The following is a 27,685-nucleotide window of genomic DNA, read 5'->3' on the forward strand; positions in this document are numbered from 1 at the left end:
CTCTTTCCCATGTTGTGGGAATCTGAAACAAATAACTGAGACTCCAAATGTGGTTTTACTTCTTTACTGAACCTGTAATGAAGCTCTAATGAAACCACAGAAACACAAACAGTGTGTTAATGTCTGAGGGGAATCCTCCGGCCTCTACAGCATGCTTCAATCATGCACACATTACCTGCAGTTACACACAAAAAGCAAACAGAAGTCAGAGCTGTGAACTGGTGCTGTATGAATGAAACTGAATTGCACTGAATCTAACCCAGATGGCAGCGGTGTGTCAGAGTATCTGCAGCACTCTTCCTACCTGCTCATCAAACCTCGTCACTGATGCTGGGTTGTGTTAACCAGCTTGTCTCTGATCATCTCTGTGAGCAATAATTGAGTAATTCTTTTCATGTCAGAAATAAGTCAGTCTTTAGAAATGCATCGGTGCTCTTTATGACATCAGGAGGGTTCTGAGTTGAGAACAGAAGCCACAACAGTCAGAATGGTGGCGGCAGCTACAGTGACGAACATGCAGCCCAGCTGAGGCAGCCATCGCAGTGCACTGAACACCCCACAGGTTAAATATTGTCTTCACATTTTTAATGGAACCAGATCAAAGAGTTGTGTTTATAGGCCAGACAAGCAAACACAGCCTGACACAGCTGAGCTGATTCATATAACAAACTGTTAAAAACAGAACACACCGAAGGGCCTCGCTTGCTTTCTGAGACACTCTTTAATGAACATCATGTTCTCATGTTAAAACTCTGCTACAAACAATGTAAAAGCAAAGGTGCTGTATGGACTGAATCTAAGGTTCACATCAGCTGCTTTTTAGGTAAAAGCCCCTCATTCTGCAGAACAGCTCGGACCCTCTGGGGCACAAAAACAGGACCTCCAGGGATGCTCTACAGATATTAGCAAGGGATCCTTTTGTATCCTGTCCATGCAGGGTGTGGTCTCCATGTCTGCTGTTCTTGAACAGCTGGTGCACTGTGGTGGGGACACAGTCCTCCAGGCTGAGGTGGTCCTTCTGTTAGCAAATGCTTCTTAAAGTGAGAACTGCTGAGCTCAGTGCCAAAGCCGCTTCCACCTGGCCAGATTTTCAGTGCGTTAGCCAAACCAAAGCTCCAGTATCAGATCATGAGTATCATGACAATGGTTACCAACTATCTTTGTCATAACTCGAGTTTTTTTCCTCAGATTCTGGACACAGAAAGAGATCACATTATTTGACTTTTCGTCTGTGCTGGGAGCTAATCAGAGTTTAAAACTATTAAAGCTAAAATCAGAGAGAGCAGCGCTGCAGGACAGTGTTAATCCTGTGAATTCCCATGTGAATACATTTATATCACACTGAATTTATTCTTTCCAGCTCACAGCACTTCATGTTTGTATAAGACAATACTCTGAACTTTAAGGTCTGGCACCATCTCATAATAACAGAGATGATTATTCTCTGTGTTAAGTACCAATAAAAATGTATTTGTAATCTGACAGCTGGTAACTGTACTTAGTGTCCGCTCAGCTTTACTGTTGCCTGATCCAGTTTATAACAGCCAGCTGAGGTACTGATTCTAAAAGCTTTTGTTACTACACTGAGTGAATTAACATCAGTCACATGACTGCATTCTGACAAATCAAAGGTTCATTAATGGATTTGAAGAGTTTTATATTCAGATTGGTCTACCATCACTGTGCTGCAGCCCTGACAGCAGCCTATGGGTCCTGCTGGCACTGACACAGCTGTGTGACAGTGGAGCAGCAGGGCTGCAGCCAGGGCTTCCACACCACGTTCCCTGGACTTAACTGGCTCTTCACGGGCTTCAGTGACCGCTGATGCATCTCCACGGCTTCCTTCATTGTGGCCACGATGGAGTGAAAGGCGGGCTCAGTGTCCGGAGTCAGTGGGGTGCTCTCTGATGGGTCCTTCGAGAGATCGAAGAGCAGCGGAGGATCGTGGTAGGTCACATAGTCCGACGTGCAAAAGCAGCTAAATGTGTGGAAACATGCCATCTTGTCTTGTGGGTAGAAGTTTGGTGTGAAGTAAAAAGCTTTCCACACCGAGCTGCCTGAGAAATAACAATGAAAGCACTCAGTGTTACAGTAATGTGCTGAAGGTCACTTTGACATGTTAGAGAAAGACACGGTTTGGTTTGGTAGTTTTGCCTGTGTACACCACCACAGTGGATTTGAAATCAATCTATCAGGATGTGAAGTGCAGACTTTCAGCTTTAATTCAAGGAGTTTAACAAACATTATGCATTAACTGTTTAGAAATGACAGCCATCTCCCATTTTCAGAGGCTCTAAAGTAATTTGTCAAACTAACAATTTTAAATATAAGGACTGAGCGGAGAAAACAATCCATCCAGCTGTTCCTCTCAGCAGTCACATCATCAGTAAACACTCATGGCCGTGGCTGACAGATGTAGTGTGCTTTGAACCGTGAGCTGTTTCTCTTCCCCTCACTTTGGTTTCATCGGTCCAAAGAACTGCTTTCAGTTTTCCGGCTCTTTTAGATATTTTCTGGCAAAGCTTATGAGTACTTCCTGTCCTCGACTTGTAAACTCTCCATGTCCACTCACAAAGACGTCTATGGATTGTAGCCCTCGACAATAATACTACTTCTCCAAGAGTGTTCTTGACCTGCTTAGATGTTGTGAAATTGTTTTTCTTAATCATGGAAATAGTTGTCATCATGCACCTTGACCTCTGGTTTTTCAGGCCTTTTGATGTTGCTGAGCAGATCAGCAGATTCCTTCTTTTTAAGGCTGCACCCAGGGCTGACTGGGACAAACTAATCGGCCCTGGCATTTTTGGCTTAGTCCGGCCCGCAACTATGTCTTAGAAGCATTTGACACTGTTTTACTCTTATTCAGTGTGGGCATACCTTTTGCTAATAATACTTTTATACTTTTTTTTAAACTTACTTTAGTAATGCTTAAATTGCAAAGCTTTGACGTATCATTTAGTTTTTAAAATCTTTTATTTCACCTGCTTGAGGGCTTTTTAAAACATGTTTAACCAGCACAGAGGCTACAAATTCAAACTACTGTGCAGCCTTTCAACACACCTTTAACCTAAATATCTAAAATGCTGTGATGCAGCCTAAAATGGACACTTGCTGCTCATCCAACACTTCTCGTGGCTGCCAGATTTGGGGAAGTATGCAAATGTAAATAAATATTGATATTAATCAATGGCCATTGCTCATCATGCTGCTGCTGTCTTCACCTACAGCAGAGTCAGCCCAAGCATTGGGGGGGGGGACCTAAGCAATATTTGATTTGGGGCCCCCTTCACACCACTTCATTGTCCCCTGAACTTAATTGTTATTAATGCTGGAGGGTTAAAGTTGATTTATTTTTTTATTTTATTTTTTTTTTTAGGATATATTACAGTTTCAGCCTTTTCAATTCAATTTTTCAATTCAGTTACATTTTATTTATACAGTGCCAACTCACAACAAACAGACATCTCAAGGCACTTTATAGTGTAAGGTAAAGACCCCACAATAATTACAGAGAAAACCCATCGTTCATCCTAATCTTAAAAATAGAGAGGGTGTCTGTCTCCTGAATCCAAGCTGGGAGCTGGTTCCACAGAAGAGGGGCCTGAAAGCTGAAGGCTCTGCCTCCCATTCTACTCTGAAGTATCCTAGGAACCACAAGTAAGCCAGCAGTCTGAGAGAGAAGTGCTCTGTTGGGGTGATACTTATAGTTAGAGCTGGATCAGGTGACCCTGAACCCTCCCTTAGTGATGCTGCTATAGGCCTAGGCTGCTGGGGGGGTTCATATAATGCACTGTTTCTTCTCATTCACCTTATTTACTTTGTTTATACTCCACTCTGCATTTAATCATTAATTGATATTAATCTCTGGCTCTCTTCCACAGCATGTCTTTCTCTCTCCTCAGCCCCCCCTCAGCAGATGACCCCCCCTCCCTGAGCCTGGTTCTGATGGAGGTTTCTTCCTGTTAAAGGAAGTTTTTCCTTCCCACTGTCACCAAGTGCTGCTCATAGGGGGTCGTTTTGACTGTTGGGTTTTCTCTGTATTATTGTAGGGTCTTTACCCACAATACAAAGCGCCTTGAGGCGACAGTTGTGATTTGGCGCCATATAAATAAAATTGAATTTCTTCACACAGATGTAGGCCTGCTGGGTTCACACTTTCCATCTCTTTTTAAAGCAAAGCCCCAAACACAGGTATAACAGAGCTAAGGCATAATTCTGTGTAAAGTGTAGTAGTATAATATCTGCTTCAGTGTGCCCTCATAATGGGCTATGATGCAGCTCAGCTGTGGCTGGGCCCTTTGGGAAAACTGCTCTACTGTCTGTTAAAGTTCAAATAAATAGAAACGCTGCAAACACACATTTAAAAATGAAGCTTTCCACAGCTTCACTCTTTATTTTAGGAACTCCTGAAAATAGTTTGGACACACAAATAGGTCAGATCCTTGTTTCCACCTTCATTCATGTTCCTGCTAGTAAACACTTTTAGTGGCAGTTACTCATTTAGGTCATTTCAGCTTGTGAGAGAACGTCAGGCTGTGTTTCAGGTCAGGGGTCTGGTACAAACCGCTCCAAGAAGTTTGTCCTTCAGTTTAGGTGAGTTAGACTTTAGTAGTTTAGTAGTTAATCTGTTACTTTGTACTTATTAGGACATATCTGTATCTGTGCACTGTGGCTGCACAGGTTGCTAACCATGCTAGCTGGATAACTGTACCCTCTCAGCTAAATATGGTCCTATCAGTCTCTAAAACTAACAACAAGGTGATGTCATGATGACTCCATCCATCTTTAATATACAGTCTGTGTTTCAGACTTACTGTTTCGGGGATGCCATCTGACAGCGTTCAAGTAGGCATTACAATAATGGAACAGAAATTCATGCTTCGACCTTTCAGCTCTCCCCTGCAGCAAATCCATGAGGTCGTGACCATCTATCTCCCTGCAGACAGAAAGTGAACATGGAATAACACAGAACCACATTGTCTGATGAAACCGTGCGATCAAAGCCTCTGGATTACCTTAATACCCCCCCTCTTCATTAGCAAACATGTTTCCTCTGCTCAGATCCAGGATTTCCCTCACTGTGAGCCCAGTGAAGCACTCAGCCTCTCACTGCCTCTCCCTTCTTTAAATGTGACCTAGATTTCAGGCTGCACTTGTTCTGACTGACATGAGGAAGGAGTGCAGGCTCCCTGCTGCGCAGCCTCACCTGTCCTCTGGGACTGAAGCTCCACTCAGCTGCACCACCGTAGGAAACAGGTCCATGTTGCTGGTGGGCTCGTCGATCTGTCTGCCACCGGGGATTCTGCCAGGCCAACGCAAAATTCCAGGGACCCTGATTCCTCCCTCCCAATTTGTGGACTTCCCTGCTGCTCAGAGAACAAAAAAGGACACAGTCATAAAAACAGTTCTCAACCAGCTACTACAGCATTACACTGAATCCCTGTTGAGCCTTCTACACAGGCGGTACTGTCGCTGTCTACATTAATACTGTGCTGGTGTGTCTGGAGTGCTCTGCCATCACGATTACAAATGAGCTGCTCGTGCTGGACTTGGAGCTCATAAATCTTGAACGTTTTCACGTCTTAGGTTTGAAACGGCAACGAGCGAAGACAGAATGAGTCTTTACACGTACTGTCAGCGCTCTGGAAAAAGCAGCATACTGGCAGAATACTACCTATTTTTCTAGCACACCAGGAGAGCTAGATAAAACTACAGCCTATTACATTTCAGTTCATGAAGTATGATCCCAGTGCTAATTAATATACCGTGTTAACACCACATGTAACTACCAGACAAGCCTATCACACTTGCAGGGAGAAGGGGAGAGAGCTACACTGCTGTAGCTTAATGCAGTACTATACATTAACTCAGCAGGCCTGGGCTGAAAGCACTCCTGGGTTTGTAACTAAAGGAACAACTCACTTCTTGAGACTGACCCCTTGCAGAGATTAAAGGGCACGGCAGCCATGGCAGCCTTACAGAACGCTCACTGCTCTTTGAACCAAATCTGCAGAGTCCCCGCAGCATCAGTGACGAGGATCTGCTGCCGACTGTCAGAACAAACCAGTCCACCCTCAGTCTGCCATATCAATAAAATACATGGTAATAGTACCAGGGTTTTTTGATCTGCACTTTGTCACATCCACGGGGGAGGGTTTATTTTAGCCGAGCTTTATTCTCCCATAATTTCATACAAAGCTTCCTGCAGCAAACAGGGCAATTCAGAGCTAACTACAGAGAGGGTGAGGCAGTGCTCTCAGTTATCCTTCCTTGTGTGGTGCTGAAAATGGTAACTTTTGAACAGATGTGTGAAAGAGTATTTAAACAAGCTTTAGGTTTACTTATATTTAATGGCAGTACATATTTGCTGTAAGTGCTTGCTTTATTCATAGCTGTATTGTGCTTACAGTGGTTTTCTCTTTGGGCTTAAGTCTACAAACTGTCAAAAAGCAACTGTCCAGTGTATGGTGTGGAAAACTATGTCCTGGTCCAGGGTTGGGTGGGGTTTTCTCCCTCTTTCTCTCCAGCCTACTCCGTTCCCTCAGTTCTCAGGTGGAGTTTGGGCTGGCCCCGCCTTGGCCTCCACCTGCTGGCAGTGTTTGCCTGTTTCCAGCTCTTCAGCCAACACACCTGTTTGTTCTCTGTTCTTGTAACCTCTGTATTTATGCAGCAGCTCCAGCCTGCACCCCTCACCAGACTGTCATTGAATATTACTGAAAACATCATCCTTGGTTGGCTGATGCTCCCAAAAGGATTACACTTCCAGATTCCCGAGCCGGTTTGTTCCTGTGGAAGAAGAATTTTACTTGCCTACGCCTCACCTGCCTGCTCACCCTCCACTGCTTCCTTTTCTTTCTAGAAAGACTCCGGGAGGAAAGGAAGCAGTCTATTCTGGGAAAGAAATCCAAAGGACCACTTCCATGACATTCACTTGAGAATCTCTGAATGCCAAGCTCTCCCTCTGCTGATGTTTGTGCCTATCCCAAAAAGGCCTGAGCTCTTGGAGTGTGGTCACTGTTGTGGAAAGTTGTCAGCTCTTCTCTGGTAGAACCTGGCAGGGTGTGAGTACTGCCCTGCCTGCCATGTACCGCAGCAAACCCTGATTCCACAGCAGCAAACCTGCCTCACTCTGTAGCACGTCAGTCCTTTAGCAACCAGGCCAGGATTCAGAACTGCCCCTCGCCTCATCAAATTACAGCAAGGCAAGCATCAAAATCTGCCTGCAGACTCCTGCCTGGACAGTGCATTGGCTGGAGCGCTGCTACACCCAGAGTGGTCGTTAACCTCAACATCAAAAACTGATAGCTGCACTGTCCACCTGTGCTCTACCACACCCAACTTGGCTGTTTGAGGTGGCACCGAGGATTATCATCAGATCACACAAAACACTTGGATCCCTGTAAATAATTGAACCGCCCATTTTAAAGGAACCTATGGAGCTTCATCTACTGCAGTGATGCTCATTTTTCTCAGCCTGGCGTAACCTGGGACTACTCATCCTGCTGAAAGCATCCAGCCCCTAGACCGCGCTGACTGGCACCCGTCTCCACTAGGAAGGGTTGGATGAAATCAGCAAAACACAAAATGGGAGCTGAAGTAAGTTTGTCCTTCAATTTTAGAACATCTTTCATATCTTGATGAAAAACAAACAGCTATATTAAACACACATACGGCCTTTTTAATATTCCTCTATGAAATATAATATTCATATATGATCCATTCGGTCATTTTACTAAATAGCTCCTGGTTAAGTCTGTTGTGTTATATTGTGTTATGGATCTTGTGAGGTTACACTGATGCTGTTTGTGATGCTGCTGATGCATATTGATGTAAGATGTTTGTCAGACTAATCTCCATAGATTTTTTTTATTGAATAGCTGAAACAAAAGGGGGTGGAGAAGTGAACATTAAGAAACAGTATTCTGTATTTGAGCAGTGTTCATTTTTATCTAGGATTTCTCTCACAGCAGGCAGCCCTTGTAATGATTATTTGCTTTCTCACTGAGCTCTCTATATTCACTGCTACTCTGCTCCCTGCTTTTAGATTAGCACTGTGTCTCTCACCACCTAACCAGTCTGACTCTGCCAAACTAACTCCTGAATGATTGCACTGAGTGGTCCTGGCAGGAAAGTTTTTACCCTTTAGCATTAAAAAAAGGTTCTCAGTTTTCCCTCCATGCTGTACCTTTGTATATTCCGTTCCAACCCCTGTGAACTTCCCCTGTGGCAGAGATTTCCTCCAGGTGAGCCCCTTGGTCTGAAGTAGGGTTTAATATTTTTCCCGAAAATGGCATGAATCAAATCCCGGGAAAAGACGAGCAATTTCCCGGGAATCCCGGGAAAAAGTGGGTTTTATTTATTTTTATTTTAATTAGGCCTTCTGTAGCCTGTGTCTGGCTTAACCTATTTTGATATTGTAGATATTTTACTCAACTCCATTTTAAAAGCGAAATATGTTTAAGTAATCTATTTCATGAGACCTTCTTCACACATTAGGCCCGTATTCTAATTCATGATTGTTAGTAAGTGGCTGCAAACGAGGAAAAGAAACACTCGAAGTTAAACAGATATTTCTTTATTGTTCAGGCATATACTATAGGCTATATAATGCAAGATAACAATATATAATAATATAAAATTAACAACAAATTAAAGAGGAAAGAAGTACAACTGTGTATTAAAACGCTTGAAACGGAGGCTGAACGTGCCTGAAATGAAAAGTAATGCTTTCGCATTAAACGAACCCTTCTGTCAATATTTCCTTAACTTTAACATTCGGAAGCTTTCTTTTTTTTCTGAAAGTGTGCTTTTAAGAAGCAGAGAGCATCGAGAGATTCTGCGCTTAAGCGATTTCGGAGTTTAGTGACAAATTGGCCGCAGATAGAAAATGCTCTCTCCGCCTCCACGGATGTAGCCTGAACAGAATGCAGGGCATCAAACAACTGCTGCAGGTGGGGCGGTCTCCTGTTTGTAGCTTCGAACAGAGAAAACTCTTTGGTCAGAACTTTCATGAGGTCACCCTCTTTGATTTCATCTGACGCCGGCGTAGTGGTCATTGAAATGGCCTGCTGCAGATCCAATGCTAGGTTCCCTTCAGTTGAGACGTCTTCAGTCGGTGATGTAGGTCTGGCATCTGCATCACCCTCGCTCGCGCTCTCTTCGGAGAAACGGCCGAGGAAAAGACGCTCCACAAGTCCCTTAGCCGTCCGTATCAGCATCTGTCTTGATGGCATGGTGAAAATCTCAGTGGGCCTTGGTGCTGGTGCGACTAGAACACCGGGATCCAGAAGGTACCTGCCAAAAAATATAGTACTGAAAATGAGCGGATTGACCAAGGCCTCATTCTCCGATCACAAAATTAATAGGCTACGTTACTACTACTACTACTACTACTACTACTACTACTACTACTACTACTACTACTACTATAATAATAATAATAATAATAATGCTCACCTATACAAAGATACCAAGTTCTTCTGTCTCCGTTCCATGAATCTCCTCTCAATCGCATCCCTCATTTCAAGGCTCAGGGGGGTGTCCTGCTTTGTCAACTGGTCAATCATGAAGATGAAAATCCCATCAGCTTTAACGAGGGTGGTGTCACGGTTACAAAGCGATTCGACTCCCATCTTCACCGGCTTTAAGCAGGAGCTGAGTTGCTGAATGAGTGCAAGCTCTTCGTTGGTGATGATTAGTGCATTGTTGATATCAACGAGGGTCTTCGTCACTGGTCTGTGTAGTGCAATGTAGCGGTCCAGCATGTCAGCCAAACTGTTCCATCTGGTGCGACAATCCAAGATGAGTGCCAACTCTTTCCCCTGGTCTTGTTTGACACATTCCCTCAGCTTGTCGTTGCTGACTGGGGATTTGTGGAAGTGCCTCGCAATTTTACGCACTCGCTCCACGCTCCTGTACATGTCCTCTCTCACTGACCGATACCCATCCTCGCACACAGCTAACTCGTCATCAGAGTCTTCACTGCTCTCCTCCTCTTCTTCACTTGCTTTGCTCTCTCCATCAGAGGTGGCACGGTGGTAGAGCACATCTGTGACAGCCAGGTGAACTGCGTGGGCATAGCACAGCTGTAATTCCGGCAGCACCAGTCTCCCAAACTTCACCATCACTGATGCTCCATCCGTAGTGCAGCACACAATGTGTTGGTTCATGTCAAGCTTGAAACATTGAAGCTGATCGTCAACCAATGCTTTCACTTTTTCTGCTGGCATTGTTCCACGGACATGTATGACACCTAAATTCCAGTAAGTTTGCGCACCGTGCACATTTATGCTCATGTACCGCTTATGTTGGGAAGAAGTGTATTCGTCAATGGTCAACGAAAAACGCAACCCTTTCTTCACCATGTCTTGGAACATTTCGGCCAGTTTAATTTTCTCCTCGTTCGCAAACACTCTAACCTGCTTGGAGATTTCTGTGGGATTCTTTGGGAGAGTGTAGCCATCCCTCTTGAGTGCTGATCTCAGATACTCACATTTCGCCATACTATTAAAGGAGAATCCATCAAAAGCTGCCATCTCCGCTAGTATTTCTTCAAGAGACTTGCTGCTAACTCGGCTAAAGTAGCCATCCAGCATTTTAGCACGTTTTGAACATGATGGCCTTTCTTCGTGTTTGTCATGTTTGGACTCTAAATGTCTGCGTAGTCCGCTTGTTGATCCACCAGAACATTTGACGACTCGGTCACACAACATACATTTGGCGCTGTCATTATCTATTTTTGTAAAATGCCCCCACACAAAACTGTTCGTAGACATCATTGCCTGTATGCGCCTCGCTTCTGCTGAGTTACCGCAATACCGTAAGTACTGTTGACTCATCACCCCATCAATGTTACCGTATGACAACAAATCGACGTGCGCGACTTTTTTCCCGGTTTCCCGTCTTACGTTTCCCGGGAAACGGGAAATGGTTCTGATCGCATTTCCCGGGAATCCCGGATCCCGGGCTTAAACCCTAGTCTGAAGTCAGGTAAACAAGAGTGTTTTCAGTCAAGTTAAGTCGGTCCAGTGTCTCCATGATCTGACCTGAGAGCAGACACAATGGAAACTGTAACTGTTAAACATTTTCTTGTATTGCCTCTGTTCTCCTGCATACTGAAAATAAGATAAACAGTGTCTGATAATTAAAGGTTCAGCTCAACTCAATTCAGCACAGTTTTACTATAAAGTGGCAGTTTATGCTAACAGCCATCCCAAAGTACTTTTATATTTCATCTTCTCCAATATATTTTATACTGGAGAGGTTTAGATTTGAGTATGAATAGCAGAACATGGGATATGGCAACTGTAAAACAGGGCTGTATGTAAAGTTAGAGAGGTAAGGCTGCGATGGTTTGGACATGTGCAGAGGAGGGACAGTGGATATACTGGACAATGGAAATGGAGGTGGCAGGCAGGAGGAAAAGAGGAAGACCTCAGAGGAGGTTCATGGATGTAGTGAAGGAGGACATGCATGACATGACCGGATGAGATGGAGGCAGGTGATCAACTGTGGTGGCCCCTAAAGAGGCTTTAAACCACAACCTCCTATTAACCATTCTCATCCTCCTTAATCTGAGTGTAGCTTTGACACTATATCCCATAATAATCTTCCTGACAGACTAGCTTCTATTGGAAGCACCAACACAGCTTTAAACTGGTTTTAATCCCATCTCTTTGACAGCACTCAGTTCATTCAACTCAAACTTCAAATCCCATCCATATCCAGTTACTACTGGTGTCAGCCAGGCATCTGACCTAAGGCCTCTTCCATTTATCATCTACTTCCTCTTGGTCAAAGCATCTGTAAATTTAACCAGTTTCCATTGTTATGCTGATGGCACCCAGCTCTAACTGTCTACCAAGCCTACCATCACTCTCCCACCCACCGCCCTCTGTTTGCCTCAGGGACTCGAGTCCTGGTTCTCCTGGAACTTTCTCAAATTGAACAGATCACAAAACCAGGGTTCTCCTCACTGACACCAAATCCAGTTGTCTAAATAGAACAGTCTTTCCCTGCCTACTGACAACTCCTCGGTTTCTCCCTCCCCACAATTCTGGGTGTCATCCTTGAGAGTACACTTTCTTTTCAAGCGCACATCAAATTAGGTCCTCGTACCTCCACCTTCATAACATTAATCGCCTCCATCCATTCCTCCCACCTCGTATGGTCTTCCTTGTTCATACCTTGCTTACATCCCACATTGATTACTGTAACTCTTCTTTTCGGTCTTCCTTTCGTCCATACATAAGTTTCAACTGATCCAGAACTCTGCTGCTTGTATCATCACCAGAGCTCCTTCCATTAGTCATATCACACCTGTCCTTCAGCAGCTCCACTGGCTTCCTATTCAATATATTGATTTCAAGATTCTGAACTTCTACACACCCATTTACACTCTCAGGTCTTCTTCTCACCATCTCACTGACCTTTCCCACCGTTTGACTGCCATAGGGTCTAGAGAAGGGGTCGGCCACCCCTTTGCTCATTCAGGCCTAATCTGCGGCTCTGTGCGGCTCGCGGAAGTAAATTATAAGTATCCAATTAAAGTGCATTTTATTTTTGTCAGTTCGGTTTTTGTTGTAGTTTTAAATTGGAACATTATTGTGATCTTGAAATATTAAAATAAAATCATTTTATTTATCTATTTATTTGTTTTCGTTTCTCAATATATGCGTCACTCACGGTAGCCGCTACCAGCTTCCGCGAGTATTTGCGGCTCTCACTGTTTTGTTTTCCGTTGAAACCGGGTTCAAATGGCTCTTTCCGGATTACAGGTTGCCGACCCCTGGTCTAGAGCGTTCAGGTGCTCTGCTCATCGACTCTGGAATTCCTTCCCACCAGACACCTGAAACACTGACTGCCTCTACTTTCAAATCCTGTCTTGAAATGCACCTCTGTTCTTAATGATTTGTTTTGAGTGTTTTGAAAAGTGCTTAAAATGAAATGTTAATTACATTATTATGATCTAAATGCTGAACCATTTAAGAGGTATAGCAAATATTTACATTGCTATGCAGATGATACCCAGCTTTATCTATGAGGAAAAAAATGTCAGTCCAGGCTGGATTAACAATCCAGCCTGCCCTTCTTCACACTTAAGTCACTTAAGGATTGTTAAGTCTGAAGGGCAGTCTTGCCTGAAACGTTACTGCTTTGAGGCTCTTTTTGGATTAAATTTTGCTCCAGGAGCTCTTGGTGTACGGACATTTTTTTCCCTTATTGATGTTTATTGTTCCTGCACTCTTTTTACATCTCAGATGTGTGGTAAATGGTAAATGGACTAGCTCTTATATAGCGCTTTTCTACTCAGTCAGAGCACTCAAAGCGCTTACACAACATGTTTACATTTACCCATGCACTCACATTCATACAAGCACTTCCATGTTTACTAAGCTAAGTGCTTTTAATTAACTACCATTCACACACATTCATACTCCGACAGGATGGTTGGAGAGCAACTTGGGGTTAAGTATCTTGCCCAAGGATACATTGGCATGTAGCCTGGAGTAGCCAGGAATCGAACCGCTGACCTTCCAATCAGTAGGTGACCTGCTCTACCTACTGAGTTCTTGTTCTCAGCCCCACAAATCTTAGCAACATGGTGTCTAACCAGATACTCTGGATGGAATAACCTTGGCCTCAAGTACCAATGTGAGGAATCGTGCGCCTGTTTTCCACTTGTACCTACTCCACTTGGCTTGACTCGACTGTACTCGATTTTGTTTGTTTTCCATTACAATTGAGTAAAATTGAGAAGGATTTTAAATTCTATTCTAGATTTAACAGGGAGCCAATGAAGAGAAGCCAATATGGGAGAAATCTGCTCTCTCTTTCTAGTCCCTGTCAGTACTCTAGCTGCAGCATTTTGGATCAGCTGAAGGCTTTTCAGGGAGCTTTTAGGACAGCCTGATAATAATGAATTACAATAGTCCACCCTAGAAGTAATAAATGCATGAATTAGCTTTTCAGCATCACTCTGAGAAAGGATGTTTCTAATTTTAGAAATATTGCACAAATGCAAAAAAGCGGTCCTACATATTTGTTTAATATGTGCATTGAAGGACATATCCTGCTCAAAAATTACTCCAGTGCCACTTTTTCACTTGTACCTACTCTGCCACGATTCCAGGAAATTAGAAGTCATCCAGGCCTTTATGTCTTTAACCCTTTAAGAGCGGGTGATCGCTGCCAATGCACCTCTTACCTGCCCTTACTTGCCGTGAACAGCTGGTTAACACCGAGCATATCACCACTGAAACCTCTGATCTTTGAATTTCCTCTGCACTTTGCATTTTGAATTTCTGTAATTACGCAATCTATCGGAAAAATTACAACGGTTTCCGACAGCTGAGAAATTGCACTTCACACCCAACATAGGGTTATTACGGTAATTATTGCCAGAAGTCCACGAATGGCGGCACTTTTGAAGTTAACAGACCCCCTAGCAGGCACGTGGTAAATAAAGACATCCCTGCAGTTTAATTAATTGATGTGTATCATCAGGCTTCATAGATCAATAAAGCTGGGTATCATCTGCATAACAATGAAAATTGATGCAGTGCTTTCTAATAATACTGCCTAAGGGAAGCATGTATAATGTAAACAGAATTGGTCCTAGCACAGAACCCTGTGGAACTCCATAATTAACCTTAGTGTGTGAAGAAGACTCCCCATTTACATGAACAAATTGGAATCTATTGGATAAACATGACTGAAACCACTGCAGCACAGTAGCTTTAATACCTATAGTATGCTCTAATCTCAACAGCATTGAACACTGCACTGAGGTCTAGCAGGTCAAGCACAGAGATAACTTCTTTGAGCAGTCTAGTACACTGTGTTGGCACATGGCACTGAAGATTACAGTGGAGGAATATCTTTAAATTTAGTTACACAACTTTTAAAAATAGTACTACTGCAATGAAATGTATCCCCCACTGCTGTGTAATCCATTATTGTAAATTTGATAGATTGTGTTAGATTGCTGATGTCTCCTGCTCTGGCCCCTGGAAGACAATCAACAGTTGTTGTAACTCTAGCTTGATGTTTCTCAAAACAGAGTGATCAATAACCAAAGAAGGTTCCTTGGTGGGTGTGTTGCTGAGGGGGGAAAATGAATTTGCATCTCCATTGATCTCATCACAGGTCTTGCAACACATCTCACCCATCAGTTCTTCTCTCCCCTTCAGCACCACTGCTGCCTGCATTGTTAGCTGAAAGCTGGGGGGAATTTCGCACAGACTTCAGAAGATGACTACCCTTTTAATATGATAACATCATCAGATCTAATTGCCAGGGAGTACATACTTTCCTTCTGTGCATGCTTTCATAATAAATTGATTTAATTACTCTTGAAGCCTAGTTCTTTACTAGTGTCATTTGACTGAATTGGGCTTAAAGGTGAAAACACAGAAGAAAGGTGAGAAGGTACTGATCATTTTACTGGATTTGAAGGCAACCCTCTAACACCAGACTTGTCTTTTAAAGTGACGTTGCTGACCTACCTACACTCCAGTCCACCTCATGGACAGCGTCTCCATAGATGCCGTGGCGGCTCATTCCTCTGAAAGCTGCTGAAGCAAATATGGCTGTGTGGACTTGGAGGAAAGAGAAGAAGAGCAGGAAAGGCCTCTGTGAATTCCTGCAGAAACAAGTAGTAGTTTGATTACATGTAGCGGAATAAACTCAGATAACACTCAATCTTTCTTTAGAAAAACAATTCAGATCAGAGCGTTATCCTATTATTTGAAGAAAGTATTGCTTGGACTAACACAGCAATAAACGCTGTGTGAAAACAAGGGCAATTGGCAAGAGCTCTTTCTGATTTATGTGAAACAGGAAAGCTGACATGTACCTCTCTATAAAGTCGACTGCCTCATGGATCATCCTCTGTGTCAGATTTTCAGATTTAAATGGCTGCTCCACAATATCGTGGTCCCTCAGGAGAACACAGTTGAAATATGGAATGATCATCGTAAATGCTACGAGCAAACCAGTGACCACAAGCAACAGAAACAGCAAACTCAGAACCAGCCCTCTGCGGATGGTGATGACCCCACTGTAGTGGAGTACAAGTGCAGTGAGCAGAACAATGCCTGCCGTTATTTTGCCTTTTGTTAAATACTTATGGAAGTGGAAAACAGTGCCATGTCCAGGCTGGCAGTCCCGCAGGTTGGTCAGAGGGATGCCAAAGAAATAATTGAAGCCGTGGACGCTGGGGTGGTGGCAGTGATCGTCACTGCTCTTACAGTTAAGTCCTAGGTGCCATTTTCCTGGGGACAGGAAAAGAAAACCAAACATGTAATTCAGAAACCGTAAACCCAGTTAAACTGAAATACACAATTTTATTTAGTGGAAAGGTTTGAAATTGTTCATCTCTTGTGAAAAAACAAACCCCCACAAGACAGGGCCCACTACAGTTATTGGTATTATTGTGCCTTGTGTTTTCAGCATAACTTTGTGTGTGACTGAACAGTTATTCTTTCATTTTGACATACAGTACTGTATTAACACACTGGACCTAAAAATCACACAAAAACAAAATCAAAGTTGGCTTTTTTTTTTTTTTTTTACTGTGAAAACCACAAACATGTTTAATAAACTATTTGCACAACGTAAAATACAAATATAAGTTGTAAATTTTAAAAACTTGTGTGTTTTTGTTTTTTTGTACAACTATTTACAGACAATGAGGCGTCACAATAAGATGAAAAAACAAATTATTTGTACCACTCCAAAAAAACGTTCCTGTCCACTACAGCCTGAGGAGCGCATAACAGGCAAAACTTGCCAACAACTTTCACACCTGTTCCTCAGGTGCTACAGTATATAATTTTTTTGATTGGTTGATATGGTGCATTTCTCCACTAATAGCAAAAGGGGATGTAGTGAATTTCTTTGTTTTTTTTCTTCATAAGCACTTCCTGCTAGCAAAATTCCTGCTTTTGCCATTTCTTCCTGTGCAAAACGAGTATCGAACGTGAGAACAATATACAGGAAAAAGCATGGTGTAAATTATTGATCATAAATTTGGTTTTACTTGGCCTATTAACACAATTTAAAAACTGGTACGTAGTTTGAAGTCCGCTATTTCAACTCAAGTGGAAATGGAAACTCTGCTTCAGCGTCCCAATGCTACATCATCCGTCTTTCAACCCCAGAGGGTTAATGTCTGTGTAGATTCTCAGGCATCCTGGTCATAATAGTCTCAAGAGCTTGAAAAAAGGAAACTGGACTACTTAAAAAATTTTTGAAGACATTTCACCTCTTATCCAATAAGTTTCTTCAGTTCTAAAACCAAAAGGTGGAAAGTGACAAGTATTGTAACCCTAGTGAGGTTTGTCCCCTTTGGAGGTGGTCATTGACCCACAGCTCTGGAAATTCCAAACACTGCAAACAAAAGCTTACCACTCTGAGTCAATACCCAGACCATCAGAACAAGAACAGGAAGACATCACAAAGAGGGTAAGTGGGATAAGTTGGTCAAGAACTTATCAGAGAGGGTCCTCACTAAACCCAAAAGGAATATGCTACCAAACGGATCAAATTTGCCATATCGCTTTTTTTTTTTTTTTTAATTCATTTTTTATTTGGAGAAGCAAGTGTTGCAGACAATATCTTCTGTGTACAGTTCAATTATCACATCAAAAATCAGTTGCTAATCAAGGTTTAACTACAATAAGCAAACAAAAGAAAATAACAAGTGAGGGGGGGGGGGGACACATTCAAAAAACAGAATCCAAGTTTAAGCAGACTAACCAAACAAAACAATATAACCTATGGGCGGGGAGCGGTAACTCCTAATCTTATCGTGTCCTGGTGTGTGTTTGCAGTATTTTCATGTATATTTAATCCACAGGGATTACTGGTTTAACATAGTTTGTCCATTTTGACCAGATCCTGAACAAAGATTTCCTTTGACCTTTAACAGTGAATGACACTTTCTCTAGAACGTAAATTTCCTGTACGATCATGAACCATTCTTCAATTGTAGGAGCTTCAGGTTTTAACCATTTTCTAGTAATCGTCTTTTTGCTTGCTGCCAGAAGCATTAACAGTTTCTTATCTTTCATAGTCCAGATATTGTATGGGATGTCTCCGAAGTACAGGGCTTCACATTTACAGGGGATTCTCTCCATAAAGATGTTGAAGTGAACACATATCTGTTCCTAGAATACTTTAATCACTGGACAACCCCAGAAAATATGATGGTTTGCCTCATTTGTCCCACAGATGTCTCCCCTGCCTTGATGTTTTTTTTTTTGAGCTGGAGTTACAAAGTATCGAACAGTGTTTTTCCAACTGAATTCTCTCCATATGTTGGAGCTCGAGGTCATCCAGTGTAATTTGTTGATCCTTTCCCAGCTTTCAGACGAGATAATTCAATTTCCTTCTTTTACCCACTTGTTTCTTATATGGTCTGTGTCACCTTGTTTAGCCAAAAGAATACCATTATATGTTCTAGAAACAAGTTTTCTACATGAATCTGATTCCAGCAAAGACAGTAACACAATAAAAAAATCCTGGTTCAGCTGTTTCCCAAGTTTCTCATAGATTTTGATTAAAATAGGCCTTAACATGCAGATATCTGTAGAAGTCATCCTTTTCCAACCTGTGCCCAAACTCGGCCCGCGGGCCGCTCCGGCCCCGCCCCTACTTCCGGTCCTCGAATTGAGGTCAAAAATAACATAGAATTTGGCCCTTTAAATTCCTTTTTTTTGCATTTCGCCATCCCCTGCAATTAAGAGGGTTAAGTGAACTGTCAAAAAAGTAACTTAAAGGGCCAAATTGTATGTCATTTTGACATCAATTCGCGGACCAGAACGGGGCGGGGCCGGAAGCGGGCCGCAAGTTTGGGCACCCTTTGAAGTTCCTCAAAACTCTGAAACGCCCCCTTCTGTGTAAATGTGTGCTAAGTGGTTAATCCTTTTGGGATCCCGCTTTTAAATCTCCCATCGTTCTTGTTTGGTTTAAAAGCTGACTCAAAGGCACACCATCTGAGTATTTTGATCTGTTTATCTAATTTGCACATCCTATTTTTTTTTTTGAAGAATCCAGCATTGTGTGTAACATTGAACCATGTGGTATTGTCAGCTCCTCTTGTAGATCTTTATCCATTAACACTGATATTAGAGGTATTCCTTCCACTGTTGTGCCTTCTATATCTTTCCATCCTGCATCATAAGATGAAGAGCAAAGACAGATCACTGGTCTTAACTGAGCTGCAGGGTAATGGACCTGTAAATTGGGAAGACCCAGTCCACCTTTCTCCTTTTTTAACTGCAAAGTTCTGTATCTCACTCTGGCCTTTTGCCCTTGCCAGATATACTGTGATATTAATCTGTCCCACTCCACGAATCACCTGTTATCCTAATAGGTAAACATTGAAATAAATAGAGCAAGTGCGGAAGAATATACATCCTAACTGACTCTATTCTGGAGTATAAATGCGAAAAAGGGATCAAATTCCATCTCTGTATGTCTGATTTTTTCTTTGAGATTAGGGGTCCATAGGTAGCACCCGAAGTTCTGGAAAAAATCCTTGCGTAATATGACCCCTAAATATTTTATGGATTCTGCTTCCCAATTCCATTTGTACAAATTCCTAAATGTGTTCTGTGGGTTGTAGTTCAGTGTTAAAACCTGAGTCTTGGTAATGTTTATCTTGTAACCTGATAGTGAACCAAATTCTTAAATCATCTCCATAAGCGTGGTTAACGTTTGAGCTGGGTTTGTTATAGTTAAAAGTAAATCATCCATGCACAGAACCCTGTGGAACTCCATAATTAACCTTAGTGTGTGAAGAAGACTCCCCATTTACATGAACAAACTGGAGTCTATGAAATAAATATGACTCAAACCACTGCAGTGCAGTACCTTTAATACCTATAGTATGCTCTAATCTCTGTAATAAAATGTTATGGTCAACAGTATCAAAGCTGCACTGAGGTCCAACAGGACAAGAACAGAGATGAGTCCACTGTCAGAGGCTCTAAGAAGATCATTGGTAACCTTCACTAATGCTGTTTCTGTGCTGTGATGAATTCTGAAACCTGACTGAAACTCTTCAAATAAACCGTTCCTCTGCAGATGATCAGTGAGCTGTTTTACAACTACTCTTTCAAGAATCTTTGAGAGAAAAGGAAGGTTGGAGATTGGCCTATAATTAGCTAAGACAGCTGGTCCAGTCTGCATGCCAAAGAATCCTTGGGTGAGATACTGAACCCCAAGTTGCTCTCCGATGCAACCGTTTGGAGTGTGAATGTCAGATAGAAAGCACTTTGCTATAGAAAACAGTGCTTGGGTAAATGCAAACATGTTGTATAAATGCTTTGAGTGCTCAGCTAGATTAGAAGAGCACTATAAGAACTAGTCCATTTACCATATATATGCAGACAGTTTTTGAAAGCCAATAAAATAAATTTCTAGTCTTTGTGATCTACTCATTATGAGTGCCCCTATCGTTTACTTTCTTGTAGAATAACATGAATTTCTAACTGTATTTGAGTCGTATTCAATTAAATTTTATTTATATAGCGCCAAATCACAACGAACAGACACCTCAAAGCGAGGGGTGTCAGAGGGTGAACATTAGAACCATGGATATTATGACATAAATAATACCATCAGTATGTTTTCTATAACTTTAATGTTTCACAATAAAAACCTTTTTAAGAAACAAAGTGTCTCTGACCAGATCATCTTCTGGGTTCACAGACACTCACGTTCTCTATTAACTCATTTAGAATATATTTGTCACTCTCGTCCAATGATCTAGTTGCCTATGATCTTCAGGCTAATTCGTCCATAGTCCCTATTCTTCACATTCACAATGATCTGCTACACGCCTTTTAAAGCCCTCCATCATGCATCCTTCTCTTCCCCACCTCCACCTCATTCTGGTTTTACATTCTTTCATTCATTCTTTGCCTCCTTTAGTACGTTTAGGCCATTGCAGATTTGTCTTCATTTGGGACTCTCCTCTGATACATAAACATACCTGCTCACCTTTGGCTCTCCTAAAACACTGTAAACAATGCTCTACCCTACGCCCTGACAAGTTGTAATGTTGTCGTACTGGAAGCAAAGTTGATGTTTTAGAATGCATTTTATGCAGTGCTCTCTACAAATTAAGAAACATAATAATCATGAAGTCATATCATTCTAACCTGCAGATGTTAGAAAAACCTTGTTTCAAATCACCAAGTCAGACAAGTTAGTTCCACACAGCAACTGAGCAGGATCGGGTCCATCCCGGGATCGGGTCCATCCCGGGATCGGGTCCATCCCGGGATCGGGTCCATCCCGGGATCTTGGAATTACTGGTATCCTGCAGGTTCAGGGTGGATTTACCTGCCTGGTATAAATTTCTAAAGTCTTTCAGTCACGTTCTTCTGCTATTCAAACTGCTACACTGATATATTCATAAAGTTAACAGCCCAGAGTTTATATTAGAGAAATAACTATTTGGAATCAGTAAGTAGAGCATGTAAAATGTCAGCTTCTACCTGGATTAAACTGGACTCCTGACAGCAAGACACTTTAAAGGTTTTCCACACACAGAAGAAAAGCATTAATACATAAAAGATGTGTGAGCAGTCTGCAGTGACCAACTTTTTTTTTTGCTGTTACAGAAGTAAAAGGTAAGCATGCATCATACCTATAAGAGCAGTCTCATAGCCTTGTTGTTTGGCAGCTTTAGCAAATGTGATCTCCTGGCTGGGGAGACCTCCAGATGCTGCATTAAATATAAAGACACCCAGGATGTTGTAACCAGCTATGCCTGATAGACAGAAAAATGCAGAGAAAATAACACATGCATGAAATAATATTGATTGAGAACAACATGGTGGTGTAGAGTGTGAACAAAGAGGTCTGTAGACAGTGTGTTTGTCTTTGGACTCAAAGTAATCCTTTTAAATAGCTCTGTAAATAAAGGGCTTTTCCTGACAAAGCAGAGCACAGATCTGCTGAAGGTTCTGTGCTCTGGACTCTGTGTGTGTGTGTGTGTGTGTGTGTGTGTGTGTGTGTGTGTGTGTGTGTGTGTACTGGCCTGATCGCACCGGGTACCGTCCGGTAAGAAATGCTGCCCTGCTGGGAGTGCAGAGGCTCGCTGCAGCTATGTGGTGGGTCAGCTTCACCCCTTCCTGAGCCAGCTGGTCAATATTGGGGGTCCTGCAAAGCACATCATCGACATTCACAGAGCAGGGTTAACATTCAGAGGAACCATGTTGGCCCTGGAAATAACTCAAATCAAGTAAAACAGCTAGAACCCAAGAATCTCTCATCAGTTTATTATTTCAGTTTTAAAGCCCAAGTTTTCCAATCAATTACAAATCATCGCTTTTATTCATTTTATAAAATCAATGTCCCTATTTTAGAAAAAAAAAAAAACTGTATCAAAGACAAAATCTGACTTTGAATATGCTTTTGTTTGGCAAAATCAGGACTGAGGTTTAAACAATCCATCGGGACACTCTGCTGTGAGCTACTTCTGTGTCTCTGATATTTCTGAATACACGAAATAAAAGGAGGTAAAGCTTCGAACGCAGCAACATCTTCACAGAAGTAATGTCCTGTTAAAATTCCACTCAGCTTTACTGGGGGGGGCACAGAAAGAAAGATCAGACAGAGAGATCCCAGAGCCCGGACAAATAAAACTGACTGCACGGATACGAGAGGGCAGGAATAAAATATGATCAAAGAATATAAAATACTGGTATGGATTCTTATTGTAACGGTTTTTATACTTTAAGACAGCATCATAAATCAAATTCAGTTCTACACTCACCTCAGTGTGCTTCATAATACTGACCCTACGATATTCGAGAGAAGCCAACAAGCCAAAGATGCTCTGTGAGCAGCACGTGACAGGAAGAGACGCCCAACAGAAGCTCAAGGAGAGGCCGCAAACACACGAGAGCAAAAAACACACTAAAGGGCAAAGACGACAAAGCTTTGCTCCTAATTGGTTTTCCCCAATCTAAATGAAAGTTTTAATCGTTCCTCACAGCCTCATGACTCCAAGCAGTCAGGAGTCATTGTCCTCTGACCTCTGACATCAACAAGGTGTTGTCATCCACAGAGCTGCCGCTCACTGGATTGTTTTTCAGAGCATTCTCTGTAAACCCCAGAGATGAAAATCCCAGCAGATCAACACTTTCTGAAACTGTCTGGCACCAACAAGCATCAAGTCACCTGAATCACGTCTCTGATGCTCAGTTTGAACTTCAGCAGGTCGTCGTGACCACGTCTGCAGGCCTCAAAGAGCAGAGCTGCTGCCACGAGATTGGCTGATTAGATATTTGCATTAACAAGCAGCTAAACAGATGTACCTAATAAAGTGGTTGTTGAATGTATGTAGAGTTGAGGGCATAAAGGTTTCCCCTACAATGAATCAAATACAGAAGTAGTAACATTGTGGCTGATTTTAAACATACTGCAGAAGTCCCTGGAGTCACACGTGAAGGTAAAGGTCTGAACCCTCAGATACTGAAGTCAGCAATCAACACAGCAACAATCAGATATTTAAGGTTCTTTATTGTTTCCTTTGGAAGGAATCTGGCTTGGGTTGGGGGGGGGGGGGGGGGGGGGGGGGGGGGGGGGGTACTGCTGCACAGACCATAAGAGCATTCGGACCAATCAAACACTCCAATATGGGAACAAAAGGACAAAAACAGAAGGGAAAATGAGTCCCCGTTTCTGTCAGTCATCTTTCTAAACCACAGCAGCCAAACTGCACTTCAGCAGCAAGCTTTTACCTCAGCGAGTTGTTGCCATAACAGCCGAGATCTCCGATTCCCAGGTCATCCACCATCATCAGGACAAAATTAGGCCTGCTGCTCTCCTGAAGACAAACACTGCTTACCTCCAACAGCAGCAGGAGCAGAGAGGACTTCATGTTGTCAGAACAGAAACACCTGAGGACACATCAAACCAGATGCTGTGTTTTAAACATACTCTCACATATATCCATCCTTACAGCAGACATTTTTACCACTGATGGTTTTAAAGCATCTGTCAGCTGATGGATGCTGCTGATGATCCAGGAATAGATGACAGACTTCCACTTCATCCCACTGTAACTGTGGGTTACTAATGGGTAGACTTTAATGGACCACAGTCAAATAGCCTTGATGCTTTCATTATTGTTTGTTTGCTAGATTGCAGTGAAAATACTGGGCCAAATTTCATGAAGTAGTCGATCAAAGGCCAAAGAACAAATGCAATGTTGGGCACTGGTGTTGGCCAAGGACTGAGCTCCTATTCTCTCCTTTTATTATAATGAACACCACAAAGTATTCACAGTATTCAGCACACAGCTGAGTGACAGTCTGTGACGGGCACATCAGGCAGTATTAGAGGCAAGAAAAGGCTCCAGCTCCTTTTCCTGTTTTACATTTGATTTTGGGACTGTTGGGTCCATTCATGTTCAGCCCTGATCCACAATCTGCATTACATATATGAATACTGAATACCACTCAGCTCATTCTGAAGCATCATATCAACATTATTCTCTTGGTTATGCATGTGCTGCACTATAAACATCTGGATGCAGTACAGTACAAAGAACACCTTGAACCCGCTGCAGTGACTGAATGCGAGACTTTTCAACCATTAATATCTACATGAATTTGTTTACACATTGATTCCATGCACACAGTTCAGAATGCGCACACTCAGATCTCCACACAGATACAAATACTCAAGCACAAAGAGTTTGCTACACTCACAGCCCCATCCCGTCCTGACAGCTTCTCTCAGGTCAGCCTTTACATCAGATCAGCTGATCAGAACCTTGGTATTAATTTGAACCTTTACTGGAACTCTCAGCTTCCACTGTCTGCAGTCTGATGACTGCAGCTCTGAAAACTGGACAGCACTCACACATAATCCCTGTTCTGCCCTTACAGTGAAGTTCATTATTATTATTACCTCATAAAGCCTTACAAAGGCTCCTGCATATACAGCAGTGCCACTGAGGGCGCATCCCTGCAGTCTCCCATCATCCGAACAGGTTCTTTAAACCGATAAAAACTCATTTTGATCGGTTCGCTTTTCTTTAACCTTTCACCCATTATTTTTAGGCTATAGTTCACATGGAAGTGACAAACACTTCCATGTGAACTATGTGTCGGTGTCTGGAACATGTGCACTTGTGTGCCTTTATCCAAACCATGAAGCACTTTAAGTGTTTAAAAACTGCTATACAAATACAACGATTATTATTACTAGAAAAAGCATTTCCTGAAGAAAATGCACTGTGAATGCTGAAAGCTGAAAGAATGCAGCTAAAATGCCAAGAAAGGCTTCAAGGAGCTGAAACTTTATTTGCTGAATGAGCTTCAACAGCTTAACAGCTGAACAACTGAACTTCTGTATAGCTGAAAGGCTTGGCTTTATTTTAAAACCTAAATGGTGTCTCTAGCTGAAATGCTAGGAAATGCTCCAAAGAGCTTAAATCTGGCTAAAAGAGTTTAAGCTGGTGAATGAATGCTCAATGGAAAATTTTTAAAGTTTGGAGTAAAGTGGGACTTGAACCTGCTCTGTCTGCTTCTTGTGCATTGATGGTTCAGTGTTTCTACCACTGAGCCAACAGGAGTGTCACACAAGCAGTGAGGTTTGCAAGCATACATATTGGAGAGCTCTGCCAAGCTGAGTGCTTGTAAATGCGCCAATTGAAAACACCTGCCAGGTGCACTGCTTACCTGCTGAGATGCATGCACTCTGTCAAATTTGCCTTGGCACACCTGTCAAATAACTGCTTCTAAGTCAAAAACAGTAGCTCCTATCAAAATCATTTTTGAACTGTGAGCATCACAAGGACCTGCTCTAAACAGTGGTGTAGTTTTTATTTTCCTGGGCTCAAAAGTGTGGCCGTGGGAGCAGTTTAAAAAAGGTGCTCATTTCTGCTTTGGAGAAAATCACCTCTCTGAAATTACTATGGAGGTTAATGAAGGAGTTGGAAGGTACTCCCTCTGTTTGAATGCTTACAGTTTAAAAAGTGTACATTTGACAGGGTTTAGAGACACATTGTTTGAAAGTAGAGAAGCAGCTCTACATTTTGAGCATAAAATCATGGCTGTAGCGCAAAGAGTGTGGACACAGTGGCAGTTTAAAAATAAATTTTCCACCTGAAAGTTTTGAAGTCTCCCACTCTACGAATCAGGCTCCCACTCTAGCAAACGCAATACACAACCATTATAAACTCTGAAACGGCTGAAAAAACACCTTAAACTTAAACGCTCACTGTGCTTAAACCGTAAAAGACTTTGAAACACCAAGTAAAAGCTGAATAGCTGAAAGGCTTGGCTTCATTTTAAAGCTTAAATGGTTTTTCTAGCTGAAAGCATGCTGAAGTTATTAGCTTTTAAAGTCTGAAAGGATTTGAAACTTCCCCATTCATTTTGAATGGCAAAAAGGAAGATTATAAAAAGTTCAATATCTTAAAAAGTATCAAGGTTACAAAAAAGAAAAGTAATAGCATAAATCTCCAGAACAGGCTGAACGTTTTGATACCAGAACGGTGCCTGTAGCCCAAACGCTGCTTGAGTTTTTAGCGACCGAAAGGTTTTGGAGTACAAGAACAATGCGCTCTTGTACTCCTGAAAAGTAGCTGCGCGGCTATGAATGTGAAGGTTGTTCAATCCGGTTCCAGGACTTTCACTTCCTACCTGCAGACGGCTGCACGAGTTTACACAATCCCACCTGCACGTACGTGCACCTGTATACAGGTGTCACTCCCCCCGCAGTGCCTGGCAGCTGCTCCTGAACTCTCTCACTCTACCAGGTGAGGCTGCGCGTCCACAACCACGCGATGCGCTCATCCGGTCGGAGGCGGCAGCTTTATTGCACAGGAGTACTTCCTGTTACGAATTTCAAAACAAGACTCGCACTAGTCAGTAAAAAAATCTGCCCTTTCAACACAGGATGCTGAATACTGTTTTAATGTCCTCTTGAAGGCCTCGCAAAGCCTCATGGGATTATAAGACAGTAAATATATGAGCGCACTGTGATATTTACTGAGCCTCACCTTCCAAATGTGGCAGAAATGAGTCAGGCTGCTTTGTGGGTCTCCCACTGATTCAACTATGTGATTATGACCTTGTGTTGTCCAGGCTTTCATACAACTGTAATTATTAATAATTCTGCTTTTCTTTATTTCTATGAAGCGCTTTGAGTGTAGAGCAGGAGGTCAGGGTTCAGTCACACCTGTGTGCAAACAGTGTGACCTTGGATCTTCATGCAAACAGATTCTATGACACACACACCAAGCCCTCCACTGACACACTGCTCTGCCATGAGCAGCCAATGACATGAGCTCAAATCAGTGATGGAAGCACGATTCCTCAGATATGTGTAAAATAACAGCTCAGAGACACACACCAGGAGCCAGCAGGCCTCCTCCTCTCTGCTCATGTATCTGCTGCTGGTTCTTCACTTTCCTTCATTCGAAAGCTTTGAACGACATAAACTCATGCTTGTGTTACATCCACACAGATTACTGCGGCTCCCCCTCTGACTCAGCATGCAACCTCCAAATCAGCTACAGCACTTAACAAGGTTATTAGACACCTTCATAAAAACAAGAAAAAACAAACAGTTTGGAAAAATGTGTTTAAAAATAGAAATTTGATTGTTTTTAGGAGGCAAATTCATGTTTTTATCCCACATGCAAATCAAT

At 42.4% G+C, this 27,685-nt stretch overlaps 2 protein-coding genes across 2 annotated transcripts; both read right to left on the bottom strand.

Annotated features, from left to right (window-relative positions):
- Positions 1 to 121: 121 nt before the first annotated feature.
- sts (steroid sulfatase (microsomal), isozyme S) lies at positions 122 to 26,826 on the bottom strand. The gene is made up of 11 exons (XM_030753645.1): positions 26,676 to 26,826; positions 23,763 to 23,921; positions 22,055 to 22,176; positions 21,662 to 21,784; positions 15,857 to 16,274; positions 15,507 to 15,643; positions 10,987 to 11,045; positions 8,186 to 8,264; positions 5,207 to 5,366; positions 4,815 to 4,936; positions 122 to 2,057 (listed from the first exon to the last, which is right to left on the bottom strand). Exons 2-11 carry the CDS (start codon positions 23,900 to 23,902, stop codon positions 1,705 to 1,707), a joined length of 1,713 nt encoding a protein of 570 aa, XP_030609505.1. The 5' UTR covers positions 23,903 to 23,921; positions 26,676 to 26,826; the 3' UTR covers positions 122 to 1,704.
- On the bottom strand, positions 8,710 to 10,968 carry LOC115797143 (zinc finger BED domain-containing protein 4-like). Its single transcript, XM_030753632.1, has 2 exons — positions 9,457 to 10,968; positions 8,710 to 9,294 (listed from the first exon to the last, which is right to left on the bottom strand). Exons 1-2 carry the CDS (start codon positions 10,836 to 10,838, stop codon positions 8,769 to 8,771), a joined length of 1,908 nt encoding a protein of 635 aa, XP_030609492.1. The 5' UTR covers positions 10,839 to 10,968; the 3' UTR covers positions 8,710 to 8,768.
- Positions 26,827 to 27,685: the final 859 nt, after the last annotated feature.

This window comes from Archocentrus centrarchus, chromosome 2 (genome assembly GCF_007364275.1).
Source record: "Archocentrus centrarchus isolate MPI-CPG fArcCen1 chromosome 2, fArcCen1, whole genome shotgun sequence".
Classification (NCBI taxonomy): Eukaryota; Metazoa; Chordata; class Actinopteri; order Cichliformes; family Cichlidae; genus Archocentrus; species Archocentrus centrarchus.

What these genes read in the sequence shown, in the direction of transcription:
- LOC115797143 (XM_030753632.1), bottom strand. Translation starts at nt 10,838, where the DNA reads ATGAGTCAACAGTACTTACGGTATTGCGGTAACTCAGCAGAAGCGAGG. An exon ending in AACTTGGTATCTTTGTATAG is followed by an intron (nt 9,295 to 9,456) that starts GTGAGCATTATT and finishes ATTTTTTGGCAG; the next exon opens with GTACCTTCTGGATCCCGGTG.
- sts (XM_030753645.1), bottom strand. Translation starts at nt 23,902, where the DNA reads ATGAAGTCCTCTCTGCTCCTGCTGCTGTTGGAGGTAAGCAGTGTTTGT. An exon ending in GCAGTCGACTTTATAGAGAG is followed by an intron (nt 15,644 to 15,856) that starts GTACATGTCAGC and finishes TTGTTTCTGCAG; the next exon opens with GAATTCACAGAGGCCTTTCC. An exon ending in CAGATGGCATCCCCGAAACA is followed by an intron (nt 2,058 to 4,814) that starts GTAAGTCTGAAA and finishes GTTATTTCTCAG; the next exon opens with GCAGCTCGGTGTGGAAAGCT.